This window comes from Phyllobates terribilis, unplaced genomic scaffold (assembly GCF_046119375.1).
Source record: "Phyllobates terribilis strain yellow unplaced genomic scaffold, ASM4611937v1 Scaffold_4__5_contigs__length_816908805, whole genome shotgun sequence".
NCBI lineage: Eukaryota > Metazoa > Chordata > Amphibia > Anura > Dendrobatidae > Phyllobates > Phyllobates terribilis.
The window spans coordinates 170,232,209-170,255,076 of NW_027362764.1; the positions used below are offsets into that span (position 1 = coordinate 170,232,209).

At 43.0% G+C, this 22,868-nt stretch overlaps 1 protein-coding gene across 1 annotated transcript; it reads right to left on the reverse strand.

The window, feature by feature from the left end:
* Nucleotides 1–4,235: 4,235 nt before the first annotated feature.
* Nucleotides 4,236–15,032, reverse strand: TRIL (TLR4 interactor with leucine rich repeats). The gene has a single exon (XM_073677919.1). It carries the CDS (start codon nucleotides 14,428–14,430, stop codon nucleotides 11,848–11,850), a length of 2,583 nt encoding a protein of 860 aa, XP_073534020.1. The 5' UTR covers nucleotides 14,431–15,032; the 3' UTR covers nucleotides 4,236–11,847.
* Nucleotides 15,033–22,868: the final 7,836 nt, after the last annotated feature.

A 22,868-nucleotide genomic window follows, 5' to 3' on the forward strand; every position in this document is an offset into this window, starting at 1 on the left:
AAACTATATTGGACACGTACTGTGCTTGCAATGGGCCAGTATGCAGAGAAATCAACATTAGTATGTTATGTCACCTACTGTATCCTCACCCAGGGCCGGCTTCAGGTTTTTCTGGGCCCCGGGTAAAAGAGTCTCAGTGGGCCCCTTTAACACATACCATGATTCATGATGCATAGATACCGCAGAGAAATATAGATATAGTACAATGCAAAGATTTCACTTCTTACATTACATGGGTGATATCTATTGTAAATTCTACAATAGCTCAGAAACCGGCAAATCGCTCCACACAGTATACTGGCCCCCATAAAATGCTCCATACAGGAGACTGGCCCCCATAAAATGCTCCATTCGGAATACTGGCCCCCATAAAACGCTCTATACAGAATACTGGCCCCCATATAACGCTCCATACAGGATACTGGCCCCCATAAAACGCTCCGTACAGGATACTGGCCCCCATATAATGCGCCATACAGTATACTGGTCACCTTATAATGCTCCATACAGGATACTGGCCCCCATATAATGCTCCATGCAGGCTGTTACCCCCACAAAATGCCCTGTGCAGGATGTCCCTTTCCCCCCATATATTGCCCCATGCAGGATGTCCCTTTCCCCCCCATATAATGCAGGATGTCAGCCCCTCTCTTTAAAATGCCCCATGCAGGATGTCACCCCCTCTCTCTATAATGACCCATGCAGGATGTCACCCCCCCTCTTTATAATGCCCCTTGCAGGATGTCACCCCCCCTCTTTATAATGCCCCATGCAGGATATCACCCCCTCTCTTTATAATGCCCCATGCAGGATGTCACCCCCCTCTCTTTATAATGGCCCATGCAGGATGTCACCCCCCTCTCTTTATAATGGCCCATGCAGGATGTCAACCCCCTCTCTTTATAATGCCCCATGTAGGATGTCACCCCCCCTCTTTATAATGCCCCATGCAGTATATCACCCCATCTCTTCATAATGCCCCATGTAGGATGTCACCCCCCTCTCTTTATAATGCCCCATGTAGGATGTCACCCCCCTCTCTTTATAATGCCCCATGCAGGATGTCACCCCCCTCTCTTTATAATGCCCCATGCAGGATGTCACCCCCTCTCTTTATAATGCCCCATGCAGAATGTCACCCCCCTCTCTTTATAATGCCCCATGCAGGATGTCACCCCCCTCTCTTTATAATGCCCCATGCAGGATGTCACCCCCCCTCTCTTTATAATGCCCCATGCAAGATGTCACCCCCCCTCTCTTTATAATGCCCCATGCAGGATATCACCCCCCTCTCTTTATAATGCCCCATGCAGGATGTCACCCCCCTCTCTTTATAATGCCCCATGCAGGATGTCACCCCCCCTCTCTTTATAATGCCCCATGCAGGATGTCACCCCCCCTCTCTTTATAATGCCCCATTCAGGATGTCACCCCCCCCTCTCTTTATAATGCCCCATGCAGGATGTCACCCCCCCTCTCTTTATAATGCCCCATGCAGGATGTCACCCCCCTCTCTTTATAATGGCCCATGCAGGATGTCACCCCCCTCTCTTTATAATGGCCCATGCAGGATGTCACCCCCCTCTCTTTATAATGCCCCATGCAGGATATCACCCCCGCTCTCTTTATAATGCCCCATGCAGGATATCACCCCCCTCTCTTTATAATGCCCCATTCAGGATATCACCCCCCTCTCTTTATAATGCCCCATGCAGGATGTCACCCCCCTCTCTTTATAATGCCCCATGCAGGATGTCACCCCCCTCTCTTTATAATGCCCCATGCAGGATATCACCCCCCCTCTCTTTATAATGCCCCATGCAGGATATCACCCCCCCTCTCTTTATAATGCCCCATGCAGGATGTCACCCCCCCTCTCTTTATAATGCCCCATGCAGGATGTCACCCCCCCTCTCTTTATAATGCCCCATGCAGGATGTCACCCCCCCTCTCTTTATAATGCCCCATGCAGGATGTCACCCCCCCTCTCTTTATAATGCCCCATGCAGGATGTCACCCCCCCTCTCTTTATAATGCCCCATGCAGGATGTCACCCCCCCTCTCTTTATAATGCCCCATGCAGGATGTCACCCCCCCTCTCTTTATAATGCCCCATGCAGGATGTCACCCCCTCTCTTTATAATGCCCCATGCAGGATGTCATCCCCCCATATAATGCTCCATGCCTCCATACATAAAAAAAAAAAAAAAAATCAAATACTCACCTCATTCCTCCTCCCCTGCTGCCGCTGCTCAGCTCTGGACTCCAGCGTCGCCGGCGTCTTCCCGCTCTGCGCTGCCTGTGATGGCTCAGGGGAGGGCGCGGTGGAAAGACATCACCGCACCCTCTGACCTGAGACGTCACAGGGAGCGCACAGCAAGAAGACAGCGGATCTGTGGAGGCACGGGGAGAGGTAAGTTTCCGGCTGCCGAGGCCCTGAGCAAGCGGGGAGAAGGGCGGGCGCTGGCACCGCTCTCCTCTGCCCATAGTCCGGCAGGGTGCCCGACTGCAAGTGGTCCCCCCCGCCTACTCAGGGCCCCGGCAAGAATTTACAACTCTCTTATCATGTAACACACAACAGTATATTGGTTTTAAATGAGTTTTTTTCTAGGTTAAAGAAGCCCTCCCATTGACTTTTTTCCCCTAAGCATGTAACCGTACTTCAGACTCTCTGGATACTCTATGCTCTGTGTGTGATTTGGAAGTCTATATGACAATGTAAACCTATATAGCACCATTCTGATACTCCATGGGCTTATATTATAAAAGAAACTGCCAGGTCACACAGAGAGCAGTGTAATAAGGAGAGTCTGAGGAGCCTTGATGTCCGAAAAGGAGCAGAACGGCGCTGGATCTCAGAGGGTGCGGTGGTAGGTGAGTATATTAACACATTCACACTATGTCCTGAACACATATATACATGTTTAGGCAGGGGGGAAGTTAATGGGAGGGCTTTTATGAAGCACCACTCCAAGATTTTTTTTGCTTCAGCCCTGGAGTAGTGCAATTAACCCTAGTATTATACTTAACATCTGCGGTCTTCAGCTCTTCCCAGCGATGCTCTAGTCCAGCGCCGAAATCTTAATCTCAACTTCTGACTGACCAGAAGACAGAAGTAATGGTCACAAGCATTAATTGCAAGCCTATGAGGGCCTCATTCTGGCTCTCATAGACTTACTTTCAGTAGTCACTTTTGGATCGCTCAGCAAATACTGGAGCGATTCGGTAGGTCACAAACTGCAGAAGACTGACCGGAGCAGCGCCTAAAACAGAAGACGGCAACGGCTGTTGAGTATAATACTGGGGGGCAGGGAACTTACATTAGTTGCACCAATCAATTAAAAAAAAACACAGGAGTGGTGCTTTAGGTTCCCAGGGGTAGGATGTACTGCATTTGGGTCCACTGTTTATTACAATAGCAGTGTTAGGAACTGACCTGGGTTGGAGTAGTGGCATTGCAGCCACTAGGGTCAGCACCAGCAGTTAGCATAGTCAGGAGTAGCCAGAGGTCGTTACACAGGAGCAGCATGAAAGGTGCTCTTGACTAAGGGCTGGCAGCTCAATAATCTCACAACGAAGGAGGTGCCAGGCCAGGTTTATATAGGGTGTTCAATCAGGAGATTACAGGGTGGAGCCAATCAGGAACAACATGGTTGCTGATGTCTGGGTTAGCAAGGAACTGTGAAGTGAGCTGAATAGCTCAGAGTGAAGAGCTGCTGCCTGGTGCACATGAGCTGCTGAGTTCGAGTCCTGACAAGCAGCCTTGGGAACGAAAAGAGAAAATCCACAGCATAAATTGACCATCAGTGCAGATTTTGAAATACCCAACATGTCCATTTAAGCTGCAGAATGAACGGTGTATAAACATTGCAGCCCTTTTTTGTAAGAAAATTATACAGCTGAAAGGTCAAATGGGAACACACCCATAAAATATCACATACAAGGATATGTGCAGACAGGCACGTTAGATTGCGAATTTTCCAGGCAGAAAATTCAGTGTGTGTTACATACATTAATTGTGGATGAGATTTTATGAAAAACCCAGAATAAAAAGTGACATGCGCTTTGATGCCTCAAACTACCCCCCCATAAATCTAATCACACAAAGGACATTATAAAAGGGTTAAAATGTGGAATCAAAATTGCGGCAAGCAACATAAGTAGTATTTAAAAATGGTATAGAAACCCTATAATACTTATTCGTGATCTCTACTCCAAAAAAATCAGGAACACAATTTTTATTAAAAAAAAAGTGTTTTTAATTTCATGAAGTACAAACTAATTTTAATAGTCAAGCACCATCTTATAAAATATTACAACCATTGCGTAAGAAATACAAGTAGAAATAACATCTTAGCATCTCCCATTGGAAGAATATCCAGTGATATGTTGACATACAATTACATACACGTCATTCCTAGTGGTTCTCTCTATGGTATTATTCTTAGCATCAATAAGGAATCTCTTCCACTAAGGCACAGACATTAGATACAAACGTGGAAGAAGGTTAAAAAGACGTGAACTACAGCATAGAAAGTAAAAGCACCAACTTGCAGCAAACATCATACAGCGTGATAAAATCTACGACAGAGGCTCCAACAAAGCCTCCCACACAGGTGTGAACAAAGTCTTAAAAGGTTTTCACATATGACTGCGCTTAATTTTCAAGAAAATTTCAGATACAGTATTATACAATGTGCACAGAACAGAATATATTATGGTGCCAAATACGTTGTTGCATGCACTATTCTTTCCAATAAAACATAAGTACAATTTACACTTTTTTTACCATCCTCCAATAAGGAAAAAATTGAATACCTGATGTGAATAAAGTCCTAATTCTTCTTTGGTTGCACAATGGATGCAAAAATTAAAAAACGAGGTCTAATATGTGCACGTTTGTATGACTTACTGATATGAAATGAGCACGCAGCTGACATATATTGAGACAATTGATGTGGCCAGTAAAATCTAACTTGGCTGATCTACTGTCCCCCAAAATACTACTTCTACCAGCCCCCATAATCCGTGTACCAATGTGCTATATGGTGGTATTATTCGTCTTTATTCAATATGTTAATTTCAGCACCGAGAGTTTTCTTTGTAACTTCACAGGGTTTTTAAAATTTTTATTATATTTTATTGCTATATCTGCCTTCAAAGAAACATAGAAAGCAACATATAATATTTTACAGAATAGATTTATATACAATGCCACACACACGTCCAAAAGAAATTGCAAGTATATGCTTTCTCAGGCCATCGTAGTCTCAGGCAATCTTCCATCATAAATGACTCGATGTATAAAACAATAACTATCTACAAAACAGAAATATATTGCAATTAATATTATTATTATTAATCCATTAATCAGAGGAATAAGGCCCACAAAATATGATCTGTCACTATGGGATTTCACAGTTTGCTATTACTTTCAATAGTGATATCTTCTGACTATATAATAAGTAGTGTGAGATCTCTCCTGGAAACCACTGAATATCTTACAGAATTGCTGTCATTTAGGGTCATATCATTGGACAAACAGCATCTCTATATTTTACTTGTTGGATGCATAACTGGAAACACTGTAAGTAACGAGATCACGTTAGATTCACTACAGCAAATGGGACATCACTGATCACTGGTGAACTAAAATATAAAATCAACTGTACAAATGGAACTGAAATGTCACACTATTTTTTACATCAAGTAAACGTCCTTTCAATCGGCGGGCTCAGAAATACCATGCCATATGCTAATACTGTATGACCATATGTTAGCAATTCAGCATGAATCCAGCTCCCATTATTACCTATAATAGAGAGTGTCTGCACAATAAACTCGCAACCAGGAACAGGGGACTAATCACTCTTGTTCTTCCGGGCCATACAGGGTCCCAACAATCTGCCCCCCACCAATCAAAAAATGTTGACATTTCCTTAAGAAATGTCTAAGGGAGCTTTCACACTGCGTTCTTCGCCACGTTCATTGGTCCCATTGGGGCTTACATCCAATCCCCCCGCAAAAAGGGATTCAGGTGTATGCGCCGATGGGGCCATTGATCATAGTGGGTGCCGACGGAGTCAACTTGTGCTGTCATGCATCATTTTTGGGTGTATACACCTACTGGAGGCGGACTCAGATGCAGTCTACTACGTCTGACGGTCCGTCTCCAGTAGGCGTATACGCCCGAATCCTGTTTTGCGGGGAGTACGAACGTAAGCCTTGATGGGACCACGAAGCGTGGGGAAAACACAGTGTGAAAGGGCCCTATCATGGAATATTTCCAAAAGTAGCAGCCCTCAGGTTAATAACTTTATCGCCTTTATTTCAAGCAGTATAAGTCCAGGTTCCTGTTACACACCACATACACTTTGTGAACAGTGGAATACAGAATCAGTATTAGGATCTACCCAGATGGGTACATCATGGAGGCATCCTAGGTATCCAAAGCAAGCCCAAATCAAGACCAAAGGTTGATTTATCATCCAAAGTTGCATTAACCTACATGAGCCATCAGTTTCAGACTAGGGAGCCAAGGACCCACGAGTAACTGACTGTGGAGGCCCACTGTTCAGCTATATGCAAATATTACATTACCCTCATTCACAAATATGTATAATAGTGAACAGGGTAGTTTGTTAAATAAATGATGAGATGATGCCCTTGGCTGTACATAGTGAATGAAGTGAATTGTGCCAAGTACTGCTCATATAGGAGGATGGGGGACCCACTTATGTACAGGGGCCCACCGGTGGATTTACCAGTTCCCCTGTGGGCTAGTCCAAGCCTGCAAGTCACCATCCCTACCTGGATTTCAACATTAGTAAGTAAAGAAAATGAAAGGTGTAAGAGATTGGTAAAAGAATCAATAGGTACCACACTGTCCTATTACTGGGGATGGTGATATAAACCACCACCTGGAGTTGGCCTATATACCCCCCTATATATCTCTACACTAAGCAGTAAAACTAGCAAAACCCATTAAGTGTCAAACGGAAGAGAAGCAGTTTTTGAAGCTATCGTAATGATGTACAAAAAATATTATATTGCCGTACCGTTTTTTCCAGAAAACGATGTAAATACTTTTAAGCCAAAAAGAACGACAAAATTTTCCAGGTATTCTAGGTGTGATATCATTTCTGCTTAGTCAATAAACGAGACACAGAGGCCCCTTCATCAGGATCACACATGAGGTTGTGCCGTTTAGCCAATAAAGGTATCACTTCTAGAATACTTTTGTCTTTTTTGGTCATAAAAGTAATTATATTGTAAAATGCTAATCAGTCAATGCATGCCCTAGAACTGAATTGAATAACTTAATCTTAATAAGTAAATTAATGGAGTATGATTAGATTAAAAAAATGTTTAAATGCAACCAAATAGACGCCACTAATTTAGTGCAAGTTGGACATTTAAAGCAATAGTGTACATGGTTGGTCAGTGCGGCCACAAAAAATTTCGGACACTGGGTTAAAGGAACATTCCGAAATGCATATGTTACGTTACAAGGGAGATAAAGGTTTGCAGTTTCCATACATTTGTAAACATATTCAGCTCTGTGTCTGGCAGATGTGACTAAGAAGAACCAATATCTGGAGTGAAAACCACACGCCGAGCAATAACACAATACAACTGGCAGAGAAGCCGTCCCTGTGATTGCATTATAAAGGAATCTGGTGACGTATGCATTGGCTCACAGACCCCTGATGGAACCAGAGAGATGGGAACCATGTAAACACTTAAGGGTGTAAACCCCCAGATTAATTAAATTAATAGGCGCGCCGGCATATAAATGTAAGAATACTGGGAGCAGTAATATTTTTCCAGTATCAAAGGAGATATATGTAAGTACAACACTAAATACATCGCAATAGCCTAGCCAATAGCAACCAGATGTTCTAAGCAGAGTTGGAAAAACTAAAATTTAAAGGGGTTGATTATAAATACATGGCTTTTTTTTTTCAAAAACAGCACCACACCTGTCCACAGGTTGTATGTGGTATTGCAGTTCAGTCTCAATTATCTGAATAGAGCAGAGCTGCACTACCAGCCTCCAAGCATGGACAGGTATGGCTTCAATAAAGAAGCAATGGTTTTCTGATTTTGTACAACCCATTGATTAATTGCCATGGGCAAGAATCCAAACATACTCTTCCTCACATAATGTACCATGGGAGACTGGGTTTTATATGCAAACCAGACATCTCTCACATACATCTGCTCCCTAGGAAAGAATTAGAATCTGAGATTTATAGCGAGATACAAAATGCCCATTCATGGCACTTATTTGCAAACTATTAGCTGATGGGCATTACCCTATAACATCTGTGAAAGGAGTAGGTATAGAAGAGGCTACTATTGGACCTGGAAAGATAAACTGAAATGGCCCACTCACTCTACCATTTCCCATGGGCATTGTAAACCAGGAGAAATCTCATGTCTCCTACAGCATGTAAGATTCTCAAAAAAGAAAGGGTACTTGGCTCAGGATTTGTTCTGCCCTTCTGCGAACAAGGGGGAATGTGAACATTATATACCCATACCCGTACACTTTTGGGTATTGTAAACTGGCCCCAGCTTTGGCATAAACTGTTACCTTTAAGGCTTATATTGCTCTTATTTTTTTATATTTCGTAAATGTAACTGTTCAGTATGTCGCCACATTCTTTGAAATGTTTCTAAGGACACAATGTAAAGTTTAGGATTTTTCTCTTTGCATCAGTTACAGATGTAGCCAATGTTATCTCGAGTCACAACACGCCATCTGATAACTTGTCACAGAAGGTTCTCTCAGAGGATTAAGATAACGTCAAATATGCTATTGACCGATTTCAAGTTTGGTGTCTGGTTACTAATTATTTTTTCTTGCTGTGTTATCAGAGTCAATGTAACCTTTGCTAGATCTGTACATTTGTTTTCATCCACTGTATCATTACTGACACTCATGGCAAAGTATTTTGATATACAACATAATCTAAAGTTGAGATCTTTTTTTCTCGAACCCCATTCACATGTGCGCTAGGTCCAGCCAAGTGTACATTTCTTTTTATTAGAATGGAATAAGCCGCTGTCAGACCACTCTGGCGGTGGCTTATCTTCCCTGAGAACATAAGGATAAGCTGCAGAAATTCAACATGCCCAATCCTTTTTTACGTCCATATCCTCTTCCAGGGGAGATTTGAAAGTAGTACTGATCAGGGTTAATGCCACTATACCACCCATCCATCTCCCATTGGACACTTGCTGAATCTGCCCCCATTTTATACCTAATATTCTAGTGATTGTGGAGAGGACTCCTTTAGCTGCAGAACTTATAGTAGCTGCATTGGCTGCTTTTATGTTACGTACACTTTTAGTTACAAAAAGTATTCATACAGAGTATTCAAACTTTCTAATGATCATTGTTCTAAATGTTTTTAGTGAGAATGGGTACAAACGGCGGGTGGTGAAAGGGAGCGGATACAAAAAGCGTGTGGTGAAAGGGAGCAGGTACAAACTGCGGGTGATGAAAGAGAGCGGGTACAAACTGCGGGTGGTGAAAGGGAGTGGGTACAAACTGCAGGTGGTGAAAGAGAGCGGGTACAAACGGCGGGTGGTGAAAGGGAGCGGGTACAAACTGCGGGTGGTGAAAGGGAGAGGGTACAAACTGCGGGTGGTGTAAGGGAGTGGGTACAAACTGCGGGTGGTGAAAGGGAGCGGGTACAAACTGCGGGTGGTGAAAGAGAGCGGATACAAACTGCGGGTGGTGAAAGGGAGCGGGTACAAACTGCGGGTGGTGAAAGAGAGCGGGTACAAACTGCGGGTGGTGAAAGGGAGCGGGTACAAACTGCGGGTGGTGAAAGGGAGCGGGTACAAACTGCAGGTGGTGAAAGAGAGCGGGTACAAACGGCGGGTGGTGAAAGGGAGCGGGTACAAACTGCGGGTGGTGAAAGGGAGAGGGTACAAACTGCGGGTGGTGTAAGGGAGCGGGTACAAACTGCGGGTGGTGAAAGGGAGCGGATACAAACTGCGGGTGGTGAAAGGGAGCGGGTACAAACTGCGGGTGGTGAAAGAGAGCGGGTACAAACTGCGGGTGGTGAAAGGGAGCGGGTACAAACTGCGGGTGATGAAAGGGAGCGGGTACAAACTGTGGGTGATGAAAGGGAGCGGGTACAAACTGTGGGTGATGAAAGGGAGCGGGTACAAACTGCGGGTGGTGAAAGTGAGCGGGTACAAAGTGAGGGTGGTGAAAGGGAGCGGGTACAAACTGCGAGTGGTGAAAGGGAGCGGGCACAAAGTGCGGGTGGTAGAAGGGAGCATACAGGCTTCAGGCAAGTGGCTACAAAGGTATATAGATTCCTAGAACAGAAGACCCATCCGTGCAGATGTTCACATAGACAGGCCTGAGTTACATCTCCTCCCTCAAGCCCAAAATCTATAGTTACTTTCAGCAGTAACATTTAAGAGTATATTATATGCGTTACAGGTGTGAACACTTCTGCATGTATGGCCAAATCCTACAAGTGCAAGCACCATAATTTCAATTCATTCAATAGATGACCTCACAGCAGATACTTCTTATGTACAAAATATTCCCTTTTGCAACAGGTAGTATATATTACCAATTTGTCACTATGACATAAGTCTTGCCTAGAGAATAGATTAGTAACATGCAGAATTTTCCTTTAAAGGGAAGCGATCATAAGAGAATGACCTATTGTTTAAATTACATTTTCGTGTTAGTATTTTTAAAATAAAAACTGTCACAGTTTTCATTAAAAAATAAAGTTAAACATCTTGCAACTTTCACACTGGCCACTGTGGCTATTTTAGACTCATACGTTCTGTCCTTTCAGGAACAGTTTGCAGCAAGGCTCTTTATCATCAGAGGCAGGATTACACTCAGCTGATCCACCATTCACAATAGATGTCACAGCTGACGTTGCACTCTTCTATTCACAATGACTTTTGCACACACTCATTAGATGCTTCAATAAAAAAGATAGGATCTGAATCTCTTCATTGTGGTTATGTACATGGGTTGTTTCTGTTCATTGCGGCTATATACATGTATTGTTTCCTGAAACAAGAAGTTAAGAGTCTAAAAAAGCCCCAGAGGCCAGTGTGAAAACTGCAAGGTTTCTAACTTTTATTTTAATGCAGATTGTGATATGGAAAAAAACATTGGCAAATATAAAAAAATATATATATTTAACGCAGAAACCTGATTTAACCAATAGGTCATTTTCTGATGATCGCTTAAGTTTAACACTAAATGAAAACTTATAGTACACCAGTAACATGGAAATTTACTTCCAGTTTTCATTTCCTGATATGGGGACTGCCACCAGCCGCTACTATGTAAAAACTATACTGTAACATTTCATACATTTACCAACTCAATCAGAGAAGGCATGCAACCAGCATGAAAAACTGCAGGTGTGATTCCAGCCTAGTGCTATTAATAATATTACTGGTGGTCACATGTCAACCTATACCAGGAGAACCAACACATTGTATTCTACATATAATTCAAATTTTAAAGAAAAAACACATGATTTTCAGAGGTGAAACATAAGCAAATGCAACCCAAACTAACACCAGCATAGATAGGGTATATTTGCCATTCATTGTTTCGGGTGGGTAAGATTATGTTGTCATGAGCTCCCTTTCATTAAATTTAACACTGCCCTCTTGCTGGTACTGTAAACATATACCTATATACCTATTAGTATATTGTGATTTTCATGTAGCTATATAGGCTTACTGCATTTTATCATAAATAGGGGTTAGTTCCTGCTGATTGGCCCAATGGTCGATTGATTCACAAACCATATGTGTTTGTCATTCAGTCATGGCTGTTCATCAGTCTGGGAACCTCTGCAAGAGATCATCTCTGTGTAGATTTCCTCCCTCTCTGAAACGGTCACAGCCAGGAAACTCAATAAGGTCTGCTTCTCCCAGAGCACACACTGCAGTGCGGGGTCGATGTGACTGAAAACCTGAGAAATCAGTGGAAACTCCAGAACCCACAGACCTGTAGGGCCGACGTGTAGAGTACATTTGACGTACATGGACTGGGGCTCGTCTACGACACCATTTCTTGCGTGCTTTCCTGGAACCCCAAATCACCAACCCTAGCAAAAGCAGCAAAGCATTGAGGGCTAGTAGGCCCAAGGCTAACATTTGGTAATTAATTACAGGGTGGTCATCTTCAGAAGGTGAAGTCACAAGCCCCACACAATGTTCCCTAGGGGCCACGGGACAGGCTTGACCATTAATGATACTCTCCACACACACCAAGTATGGAGTATCTCCTGTGAGCTCCAGTAAAGTTAAAGATTCTGCATGGCCACGAGGATACACAAAACGCTGAAAACGGCCACTCTGCCCAAAACGCTCATACAGCACCCTGAATAAGACATGCCCATGGGTATGAGAGACTGAAGTCTGCCAACGTACACGTGCTGTGTTACTTCCTACAGATTCCACTGAGAGATTAAGTAGATGCAGTTTGTTAAATTCACATGGATCAGAGAGGCCTAAGGGGGCAACTTGTTGTAATGTTTCCCTATGGCCATCATGAACAGAACCCAATGATGTATGTAAAGAGTCAAGCTGGTTTTGATGCAAGGTCTCTGCTGCGGGCATAGCCTGTCTTAATTCAGGACCAAAAATGCCATCGTGTGACATTTCAAAAGGTGGCTCCAAGGTACCAGCAACCTCAGAGTTCTCAGATGCAGAAGAAGGCTTTGTGATCTCATGGTGGTGTTTGGTCTGAGCTGTAGAGGTACTATGTGGCAACTTGTACGATGTTGGGTTTTGAGTTAAAGGCTCAGTTGCAGTCTGTAATGTATCTGCATTTTGCTTTTCAGCATCTCCATTCAGTATAATCCCATAAGGATTGCTGGATCCAACTGAAGTCTTTCTATTTCGTTTTTTATCGGTTTGTGTTCCTTTTTGATGTCCAGGGCCATCTAAGTTTTTCTTATTCAGAGGTCTCTTTGTGCTTGGCACCTTTTGCACTGATGCCGGGGTTAGAAGCAAAGTGGGTCCTCCTGATGCAAGTGTTGATCTAGGAGTTAATAAATGAAGCTGAGGAACAGTTTTCGTTGTCTGGTCTATGGGCTCAATACTAGCATCACTCATCCCCTTGTTTATAGAATGATCATCTTGCATGGTAGTAGCCAGTTCTGGAGATATGGTGCTGAGTGTGCAGTCTCCTACTGCCTGTAAATAGGCATCATCAAGGTAATCCAAATATTTCCCTGCAACTTCCCGAGGCTCCCTGCACTGTACAAACACAGTCAGCATGCGGCTGCGTGAATGCAGGGTCCCCAGAATCCAGTGCTTAAACCCCAATAGATGACAGTTACAGTTCCATTGATTTCCATCCAGCTGTAACCGGTAAAGAGCTAAATTGCCAGAAAAAATATCCCCAGGGAGGAAGTTCAACATATTATGCTGCAAATCTAGCACCCGTAGCCGGTTAAGTCCACTAAAAGTTCCAGGTTGCAATTTTGACAGGGCATTGCAGCTCAGGTTCAGAACTTCCAAACTGTGCAGTGATGCCAGGAGGTCTTCGGGGAGTTTGGCCAATGAGTTGCCATCCAGTTGCAGCTCTTGCAGCATCACTAGCCCTTGAAGAGCCTTACTATGGAGTGTAGAAATCCTGTTTGAGCTGAGAATGAGCTTGGAAAGCCTTTGTAGTCCATTGAAAACACCTGGTCCCAGTTGTTGTAGATTATTTCCAGCCATGGTTAGTGTGCTTAAAGAGCGCAATGGCAAAAATATAGGAAATCTCAAGGAATTCAAGGGGTTTCCTGACAGGCTCAACAAACGCAATTTGACAAGACCTACAAAGGCATTTTTACTGATATTGGTAATTTTGTTGTTTTCCAGATGCAAGTAAAGCAGATTTGAGAGACCCAAGAAAGGAGAGCCATGAAGTATCTGGATATTATTACTGTCCAACCTCAACTTAATAAGTGACACTAAGTTAGAAAGACTGGATCGACTGATATTGTGAAGTTGGTTGCTATTCACATTAAGGACCTTAAGTTTTTTAAGCGGCAACAAAGCATTAGTAGTAAGAGTAGAAAGCCAGTTATTGCCAAGGTACAGTTCTTCCAGATGAGTGAGTTGCTCGAATGCCTTCGGATGAATGAACTGTATCTGATTGTACTGCAGATCAAGTCTCTGTAAATTGCAATAATTCAAGAAGTCTATGGCACTTAGGTTGGTGATAAAGTTTCCTCCTAAGCTGTAGGTTTTAGTCGCAGCTGGGCTTACAAAGTGGCTGGATTTCGGAACTGAAAATAGCCCCCTGTTGGAGCAAAGTATATGTTGTGAATGTTGACAATCACATGGTTCTGGACACTTCTCCACACTCCAACCAACAGTGGAAGTCACCAATATCAACAGCACAAAAAATATAGCCTTCTCCATCTCACCTGGGTCTTGGTATAGGTGAACCTTGTATTAAGCATCTCCTCCCAGTGTTCAGGCTTATAAATCCCCTTCCAAAACTAGAGACTTTTGGCTGACGGATCGTACAGGAGCTCCAGTTTTTTAAACACTTGTTAACTCTTACATTACTGTTTGCTTCAAGTTCAAATGTAGCATATCAAAAATGAATGAGGATGCATGTAAAGTCATTTGAGGCATCAACACTCACTGTGCAATGCAGAATTCCTCTTCTGAACTTGAGAGATCGAAGGGCTGATGTCCATCCTCTTATGGAGCGACCAGATGTGGCTGTACAGTAGAGAAGATCTGCAGCTCATTAGCAGTCACTCATAGATCCATGGTAACCTGAAGTTTTACAGTTGGCCTAGAAGTCACCCCAAGTTTGCACAGCTTGCTCTTAAAGTTTAGTGAAGGCACCAGGTGTCCACGCCACTACTTAACCTCTTCTTCAGTCTGACTTGTAGACATCCAAGATGCAGCAGCTCTTGTGCAGCAGAGAAGTTTTGTGCATTGTAGGAGGAGGAAATACGTGCTTCCCACACTGGCTCCCCGGAGATTGTTAGCAAGGAAAGAGGATCCTAGTGAGGCAGCTCAGAGCTGCTGGTGGGAGGAGGAAACATCCAGCACATGTCAGATAGAAAGAGAGAGCACTCACTGACTAATAGGGGAACAAAGGGGGAGCCTGAGCCAAAGCCAAGTCATCTACTCAGTCTGAACAGCTTTCTCCCCCAACAACCCTTGTAGCTATTGTACTGCTACATATTGATTTCATTAAAATATTTCCATACTACCTTAAAGAAAGGAACCAGAAAGCTCCTGTCCTTCATCCAATAGTTATCAGTTTAGTGTTGTAGACTGTCAGCTTGCTGTAGAACTGCAAATACCATGTACTATATGCTGTACTGCAACTGTAGCGATATATTGTGTAAATTATATATGTATATATATATATATATATATATATATAATATATATATACAGTACAGACCAAAAGTTTGGACACCTTCTCCTTTAAAGATTTTTCTGTATTTTCTTGACTATGAAAATTGTACATTCACACTGAAGGCATCAAAACTATGAATTAACACATGTGGAATTATATACTTAACAAAAAAGTGTGAGACAACTGAAAATATGTCTTATATTCTAGGTTCTTCAAAGTAGCCACCTTTTGCTTTGATGACTGCTTTGCACACTCTTGGCATTCTCTTGATGAGCTTCAAGAGGTAGTCACCGGAAATGGTCTTCCAACAATCTTGAAGGAGTTCCCAGAGATGCTTAGCACTTGTTGACCCTTTTGCCTTCACTCTGCGGTCCAGCTCACCCCAAACCATCTCGATTGGGTTCAGGTCTGGTGACTGTGGAGGCCAGGTCATCTGGCGTAGCACCCCATCACTCTCCCTCTTGGGAGAAATTTGGACTCATCAGACCAAAGCGCAGATTTCCACTGGTCTAATGTCCATTCCTTGTGTTCTTTAGCCCAAACAAGTCTCTTCTGCTTGTTGCCTGTCCTTAGCATTGGTTTCCTAGCAGCTATTTTACCATGAAGACCTGCTGCACAAAGTCTCCTCTTAACAGTTGTTGTAGAGATGTGTCTGCTGCTAGAACTCTGTGTGGCATTGACCTGGTCTCTAATCTGAGCTGCTGTTAACCTGCGATTTCTGAGGCTGGTGACTCGGATAAACTTATCCTCAGAAGCAGAGGTGACTCTTGGTCTTCCTTTCCTGGGGCGGTCCTCATGTGAGCCAGTTTCTTTGTAGCGCTTGATGGTTTTTGCAACTGCACTTGGAGACACTTTCAAAGTTTGCCCGATTTTTCGCACTGACTGACCTTCATTTCTTAAAGTAATGATGGCCACTAGTTTTTCTTTACTTAGCGGCTTTTTTCTTGCCATAATACAAATTCTAACAGTCTATTCAGTAGGACTATCAGCTGTTTATCCACCAGACTTCTGCACAACACGACTGATGGTCCCAACCCCATTTATAAGGCAAGAAATCCCACTTATTAAACCTGACAGGGCACACCTGTGAAGTGAAAACCATTTCCGGTGACTACCTCTTGAAGCTCATCAAGAGAATGCCAAGAGTGTGCAAAGCAGTCATCAAAGCAAAAGGTGGCTACTTTGAAGAACCTAGAATATAAGACATATTTTCAGTGGTTTCACACTTTTGTGTTAAGTATATAATTCCACATGTGTGAATTCATAGTTTTGATGCCTTCAGTGTGAATGTACAATTTTCATAGTCATGAAAATACAGAAAAATCTTTAAATGAGAAGGTGTGTCCAAACTTTTGGTCTGTACTGTGTGTGTATGTATGTATGTATATATATATATATATATATATTATGAATCTGTCAGATGTATGACTGTTCTATTATACTATTTGTCTAATGTGTATAGCAACATTAAAAAGGACCCTCTGGTTTGGGGTCAAAATTTAACACGTGATTACTCACTAGCAATTAATCCTGGTGTTTTATTATTATTTATTATTATAGCGCCATTCATTCCATGGAGCTTTACATGTGAAAAAGGGTTTTACATAATAAAAAGAAGTACAATAATCATGAACAATACAAGTCAGGGACTGGTACAGAAGGAGCGAGGACCCTGCCCGCGAGGACTCACAGTCTACAAGGGATGGGTGAGGATACAGTAGGTGAGGGTAGAGTTCGTCATGTAGCGGTATGGTGGAGCGGTGGTTACTGCAGGTTGTACGCTTGTCGGAAGAGGTGGGTCTTCAGGTTCCTTTTGAAGGTTTTGACAGTAGGGCTGATCTGTTGGGGTAGAGAGTTCCAGAGTAGGGGGGATGCACGGGAGAAATCTTGTATGCGATTGTGGGAAGAGGAGATAAAAGGGCAGTAGAGAAGGAGACCTTGTGAGGTTCGGAGGTTGCGTGCAGGTAAGTATCGGGAGACTAGGTCACAGATGTATGGAAGAGACAGGTTGCGGATGACTTTGTATGTCATGGTTAGGGTTGTGAACTGGAGTCTCTGGCCAATTTCTGTTGACTATACAGAAGATCCCTAGGGTCCCTATTCTATTCCCCCAACATGGGCATGGTGCTTCTCTATCTAGTCGGTACCTACTGTCTGAGCCACTTCTACTCTCGGATTGGCCAGTAGTACTTACATAAGCAGCGCTGGCTATACAGAGAGAGGTATCTGAGACGCAGTTTGCAATTTGTCACTTTAAAGCAACCGTCCAGCCCACGTACAAAATGTCCTGCTTTTGATTCCTGCTTCTGCCATGGTTCAAAGGCATGACACTAACTTTCAACTGCGTTCCCCAAGCAACTGCAGTGGTCATTTTGGACAGATGACGTTGCCCCACTACTTGGGAACAGCAGGAGTGTGGATCAAAAGCAGGGCACAGGGAAAGACCTCTATAAATTAGTCATTTATGGGAAGATCGCTGCTTCCAACAAGTGGCGCTATAGATTTCTAGTCCTCTTCATCTCTAAAGAGGCAATTTGCATATTTAATTTCTCAGAGGAGCATTGCGCGGTAAATAAGCCTCCTTGCCTTGACATGTCAGGGTCTGTATGTCACTCTCCACAAGGAGAAACGTTACTCCTTAGACTTCAGTCCAGAGCCTCTCACCTAGCCAAATCAGTTCTCATACTTTGCACTGACGAGGACCAATAGCCCAAAACACAGTGTCTGCAAATTGAGATTCTGATTTCGCTATTATCCTAAGTCATATTACAAGGCTTGTTAAAGGGTTGATAGTGATTTGTAGAATTGCTGCTTCCAACAGGTGGCGCTATAGAGTTCTAGTCCTCTTTCTCTCTGAAGAGGCAATTTGCATATGGGAAAATTTTAGTCACTTGAAATATTCACTGTCAATTTAAAAAATAAAATCAATATGCTTTTTTTCTCCACTTATAAGCCACTTAATTTCTTCCCTCCTGGTCTCATCATTCACTCTGAAAAAGACAGTCTTGTCTTAACCAAAACATATTTGAGCTGACTGCCAGCTCATAAGTACAATGTACAACTGGCTATTAAAGCCTGTGAAGAAATGAAGAGGGGGTGGGTGAAAAGAATAGTGCGAAAACAAGCAGAAGAGGCAGGCAGACCCTGCTTATCCCATGGCTGGATGCACAGCTATACTGCTCATTATTGTTGTATAATAGAGAAAAACAGGTGTAAAATGAAGGCTACAAGTCATATAATGGCCAGAAATAGTGTTATTCCTTATATACAATAGTAGAAAGGGATATACGGATAAATCTGCTCATTGTGTTTTTTTCTTGATAATGGAGTTTGTTCAACTCTGTGGGGTTCACAGTTGGGGGATTATACTGTGTTAGGGTCACCATACTTTGCCGTGGGAGTTGAAGTGGGGTACAATAGGGTCATTATACTGTGCATGTGGAGGAATGCACCATAGGGGTATCATACTGTTTGGGGGGCACTTTTGTTGGCATCATACTTTATGGGGGCAATGAAGGAGGAATCTACGACTTCAGAAGGAGGTAAATTACTATGTAAAGGCTGGAAAGTTATGAGAGCTGCTCTTCTGTGACAAAGACAAATATTTATTTTTTGTAGGGGGGGGCCCAATTAGAGCTTCTGCTATGGGGCCCCATGACTTCTATGTACACCCCTGTGTGTGTATTCTGCTTTAGAAAACTGAAATGAAACGTGAAAGGGGCATTTTCATGGGACCTAGTGAATCATTTAGCCCGAACAATGATCACATATCACATATTGAGCTTATCACTTAATGAAATGTAAATTGAATTTCCTCAGAAGTGTCTGATAAGGTGAGCAGGGAAAATCCAGGAAAGCCTAAACTGACAATAAGCGAATAAAGATAAGGAAGCTAAATAAACATGAAGGACTCAGCAAATGGTCAGAATCCAACAAGGGATCAGCAGGAGAAAACCTGTCCATGCCACCAACCTTGTAGTGAAACCATGAGTTCACCTAAAGCTCCATAACGCCGGTCAAGAACTGAATATAAAGGAGTCTTTAATAAAATCATTTAGGTAGATATGACCAATAGATGAACATCCAAACGACCAGAACATCTTGCCAAGTGGGAGAACAGGGTGGCCAGCACTCATTTAGCATCACCATAGCCGAACTGAGCGTACATTCATTTGGGGAGTCCAACATCTATTTAAGGTGGCAGCTTAATTCTCCCTTTTTCTTTTAAGTAAAAGGAAGGTTTGGATGGAGGAACCTCACTAAGGCAGCAGTGTAGTTAAGCTGCATTTACACTGCAAAATAATCGGGAACAAACGTGTTTAAAACGCTCATTTCACAATTATCTTGCCATGTAAACAGGCTGCCGATCACCTGACAAACAAGCAAAATGGTGTTCAATATAAACTGGACTTGCACTGTCAAGACCCATGGCAGCCTGTGTGCACTGAGCGATCAGTATTGATCGCTCAGTGCGCATCATTTACTTTGGTCTGCCTGTGTAAACAGGTGTTTAATCATCCGCCCATTGGTAAAAGTTAAATTGTTCCACCCAGTCGGCCAATGTAAACAGACCCTAGAATTTGGGAATTGCCTGAAAAGGGAGACAGTACTTACCTATTACTGAGTATTTACAAGTGAAGAACCCTATTGTAAAAAAAAAATGTGATATCTTATGCAGGATAAAATTATCAGTTGGGCATTTAGGCTTACATTGAGAGACAAGGGTGCAACCTGACATTTATAGAGTTTCAGAGCATTAATTTAAAGCACCACTCCAGCATTTTGTTTGTTTTTTTTTCAGCTAGAGTGGCACTTTAAATCTAAGCCCGCTGCCTCAGGTCATATATTCTCCCTCCGGAGTCTTCACAGTTTTTTCAGTGCTGCTCCGGTCCCCCTGCGTCATCTTGTGTCAGTAGGTTCTGACTGGCCGGAAGTCGGAAGCTACGTCACATGCTCTCAATAGTCTATGAAGGCAGAACGAGGCTCCCATAGACTTGTATTGAAAAGTGACCTCCGCGCAGCTACATGAAACAGTGTAGCAGCCAGCAGGTCACTTTTCACTGGAGACCTACCGGAGTGACGCTGGAATTACATGAAGGCGGCAGTAGGGGAGTATCAGACAGTAAGCAGGGGACTTATATTTAAAGCACCGCTCCAGCGGTGCAATGAAAAGAACCACTGGAGTGGTGCTTTAAATTGGGCAAATGGACAGAGGAATTGTACCATGTCACAATTGTGTAACTAGTCACTAGAGCACATTATAAATTCTCTTTTAAAGGGAACCTGTTATGTCCCCATATGATACTAACCTGCAGCTATGGGGTTAATCTGCAGGTTAATAGCTTTCAAATCTAAATCAGTGCAACCACTGCACTGAAAGCCTGGCTGCTGGGAAGAAATGAACTTTATTCCTCCCAGAAGCCTCCGGCTTTCACTCGTAGAGGCGGGCATCAGTCTCTGCTCAGTACATAGTGAGCAGCTGCTGTAACCACGCCCCTGACTGACAGCTTGCAGTGTATCAGTGCTGAGCCGGCTGTCTGTCAGTGCCAGAGCGTAGTTATAGCAGCTGCCCACTATGTACTCTTAAGTGACTAAAGCCGTGCCTCTATGGCTGAAAGCGGGAGGCTGGCGACAAGAGTAAAGTTAATTTCGTCCCTGCAGCCGGGCTTTCAGTGCGGTGGGCGCACTCATTTAGAATGCGATTAACCTGCAGATTAACTCCATAACTGCTGGTTAATAACATTTGGGGACATAACAGGTTCCATTTAAGGACATTAGGCAAAAGTCAGCCAAAATCACAGATAACGGCCAACAGTCTAATGTGTATAGGCAGGGCCGGATTTACACATTTCTACGCCCTGGATCAAAGCACATGATTCTGCACCCCCTCAAAAAGTTAATTAGAAAAGTATTGATCTGAAAGTTATCAAACCCACTTAAACTAACTACACCTTCACGTGTCTCATCAGATTGAAGTTTCCTTCACGCTCATATACTTTCTTTTAAGAAATGTTGAGAGCTTTTTCCTCATATAAATCAAACTGTTCACGCTGTTCTATCAAGAACTTTACTAGGGATTGCAGAACTTTGGCAACGTCCAAAACATCAATTTCCACGGTTTGCACATACTTGTTCACTTGGTGTAACCTGAGCAGCACCTTTTCCCAAAACTGTGCCATGAACGCTGTTTCAAGTCTTCACAGCCTGAAGAGTATACTTCTAACTTCTGCCCGAGTTCCTGATTTTTGAGTTTTGTCACTTTTGAGGTATTTTAGAGCATCTATGATGGCTGTAGATATGTAGAAGTCAAGCAATAGAAGAGTAATGTATCACTCATAATCACTATTTTAATGCCAAATCTGGAATTTCTGTTTAACACCTGATTTACGCTGAGTGTGAGAAGTACAGCGCAAGCTGTGGAGATGGGTAAAGTAAATGTACTGCTCAATTTATTGAATGTATATGGATATACATTTAAAAAAATAGCATTTTATATGGTCTTTTCAAAATAATACTGAAAAATTTGTAAATATTTTGTTGCTATTGCTGCAGTATATATGCCCCCCCCCCTCCCCCGACTGCTGCGACCTAGGCCATGGCCTATGTTGGCTTTGTTGGTCAGACACAAGATGCAGTGTGCAATTTGATCACAATGCGGTATGCTGGCTATCACGTTGGGGTCCAGCCATGTCCTTATAAAGGCCACACAAGCTGTGATAATTGAGGCTCCGTGGATACATTTGTTTTAGGTTCTGTGATCCTCACATGATGTATCTTGATCCAGATCAATGTTGAAAACAACAAGATATTGCAGTTGCTTAGCCACGATTCAGTAATTCTTAGTCCATTTAAGGGTCCATTTACACTGCAAGATAATCGTGAATAGATAGATTCAATTGCTGACCAGACACATCTGACAAGAGTCTTCATAAACAGTTGAACAGTGGAGTTTAATCAAGTACGGTCAGTACCATTTAACTCTTTTAAGCAACAGGCTTCACCACAGTACAGTCTATTAAAGCAGGCACAGTAATGTCAGTCTCTTCAGTAGCATCATTCAGCACAGATTAGATCTCTTAGTAGCACACTTCTATGCATACACAACTACAGGTTTTTCCTTCACAAGGACACAATAGTGCACAGCATTCTTTATCCTGCAGGGAGATGGAGGGGGGGAGGGTTTGATGAGGGAGATGATCCCTGTGACACGATTCCTTCCAGTCCTTATCTTTCTGCCTGATAATACTCTGCTCTGTTAGTTCAGGGAGTCTATCTGACCTGTGTTTAGCTTTCTTCCTGACCTGAATTCTGCTCACTTGCCTTCTGTGAAATACAGATCACACACCACCTTTCTCTTCAGCTCCAGCCCGACTAAAAAACAAGTTCCCCACAATCCCCCTGGGGCTCTGTTAACACTCCCTGTCTCCTGTGACTGTATTAATCCCTCTAGTTGCTGGATGCTTCTGAAGCACAA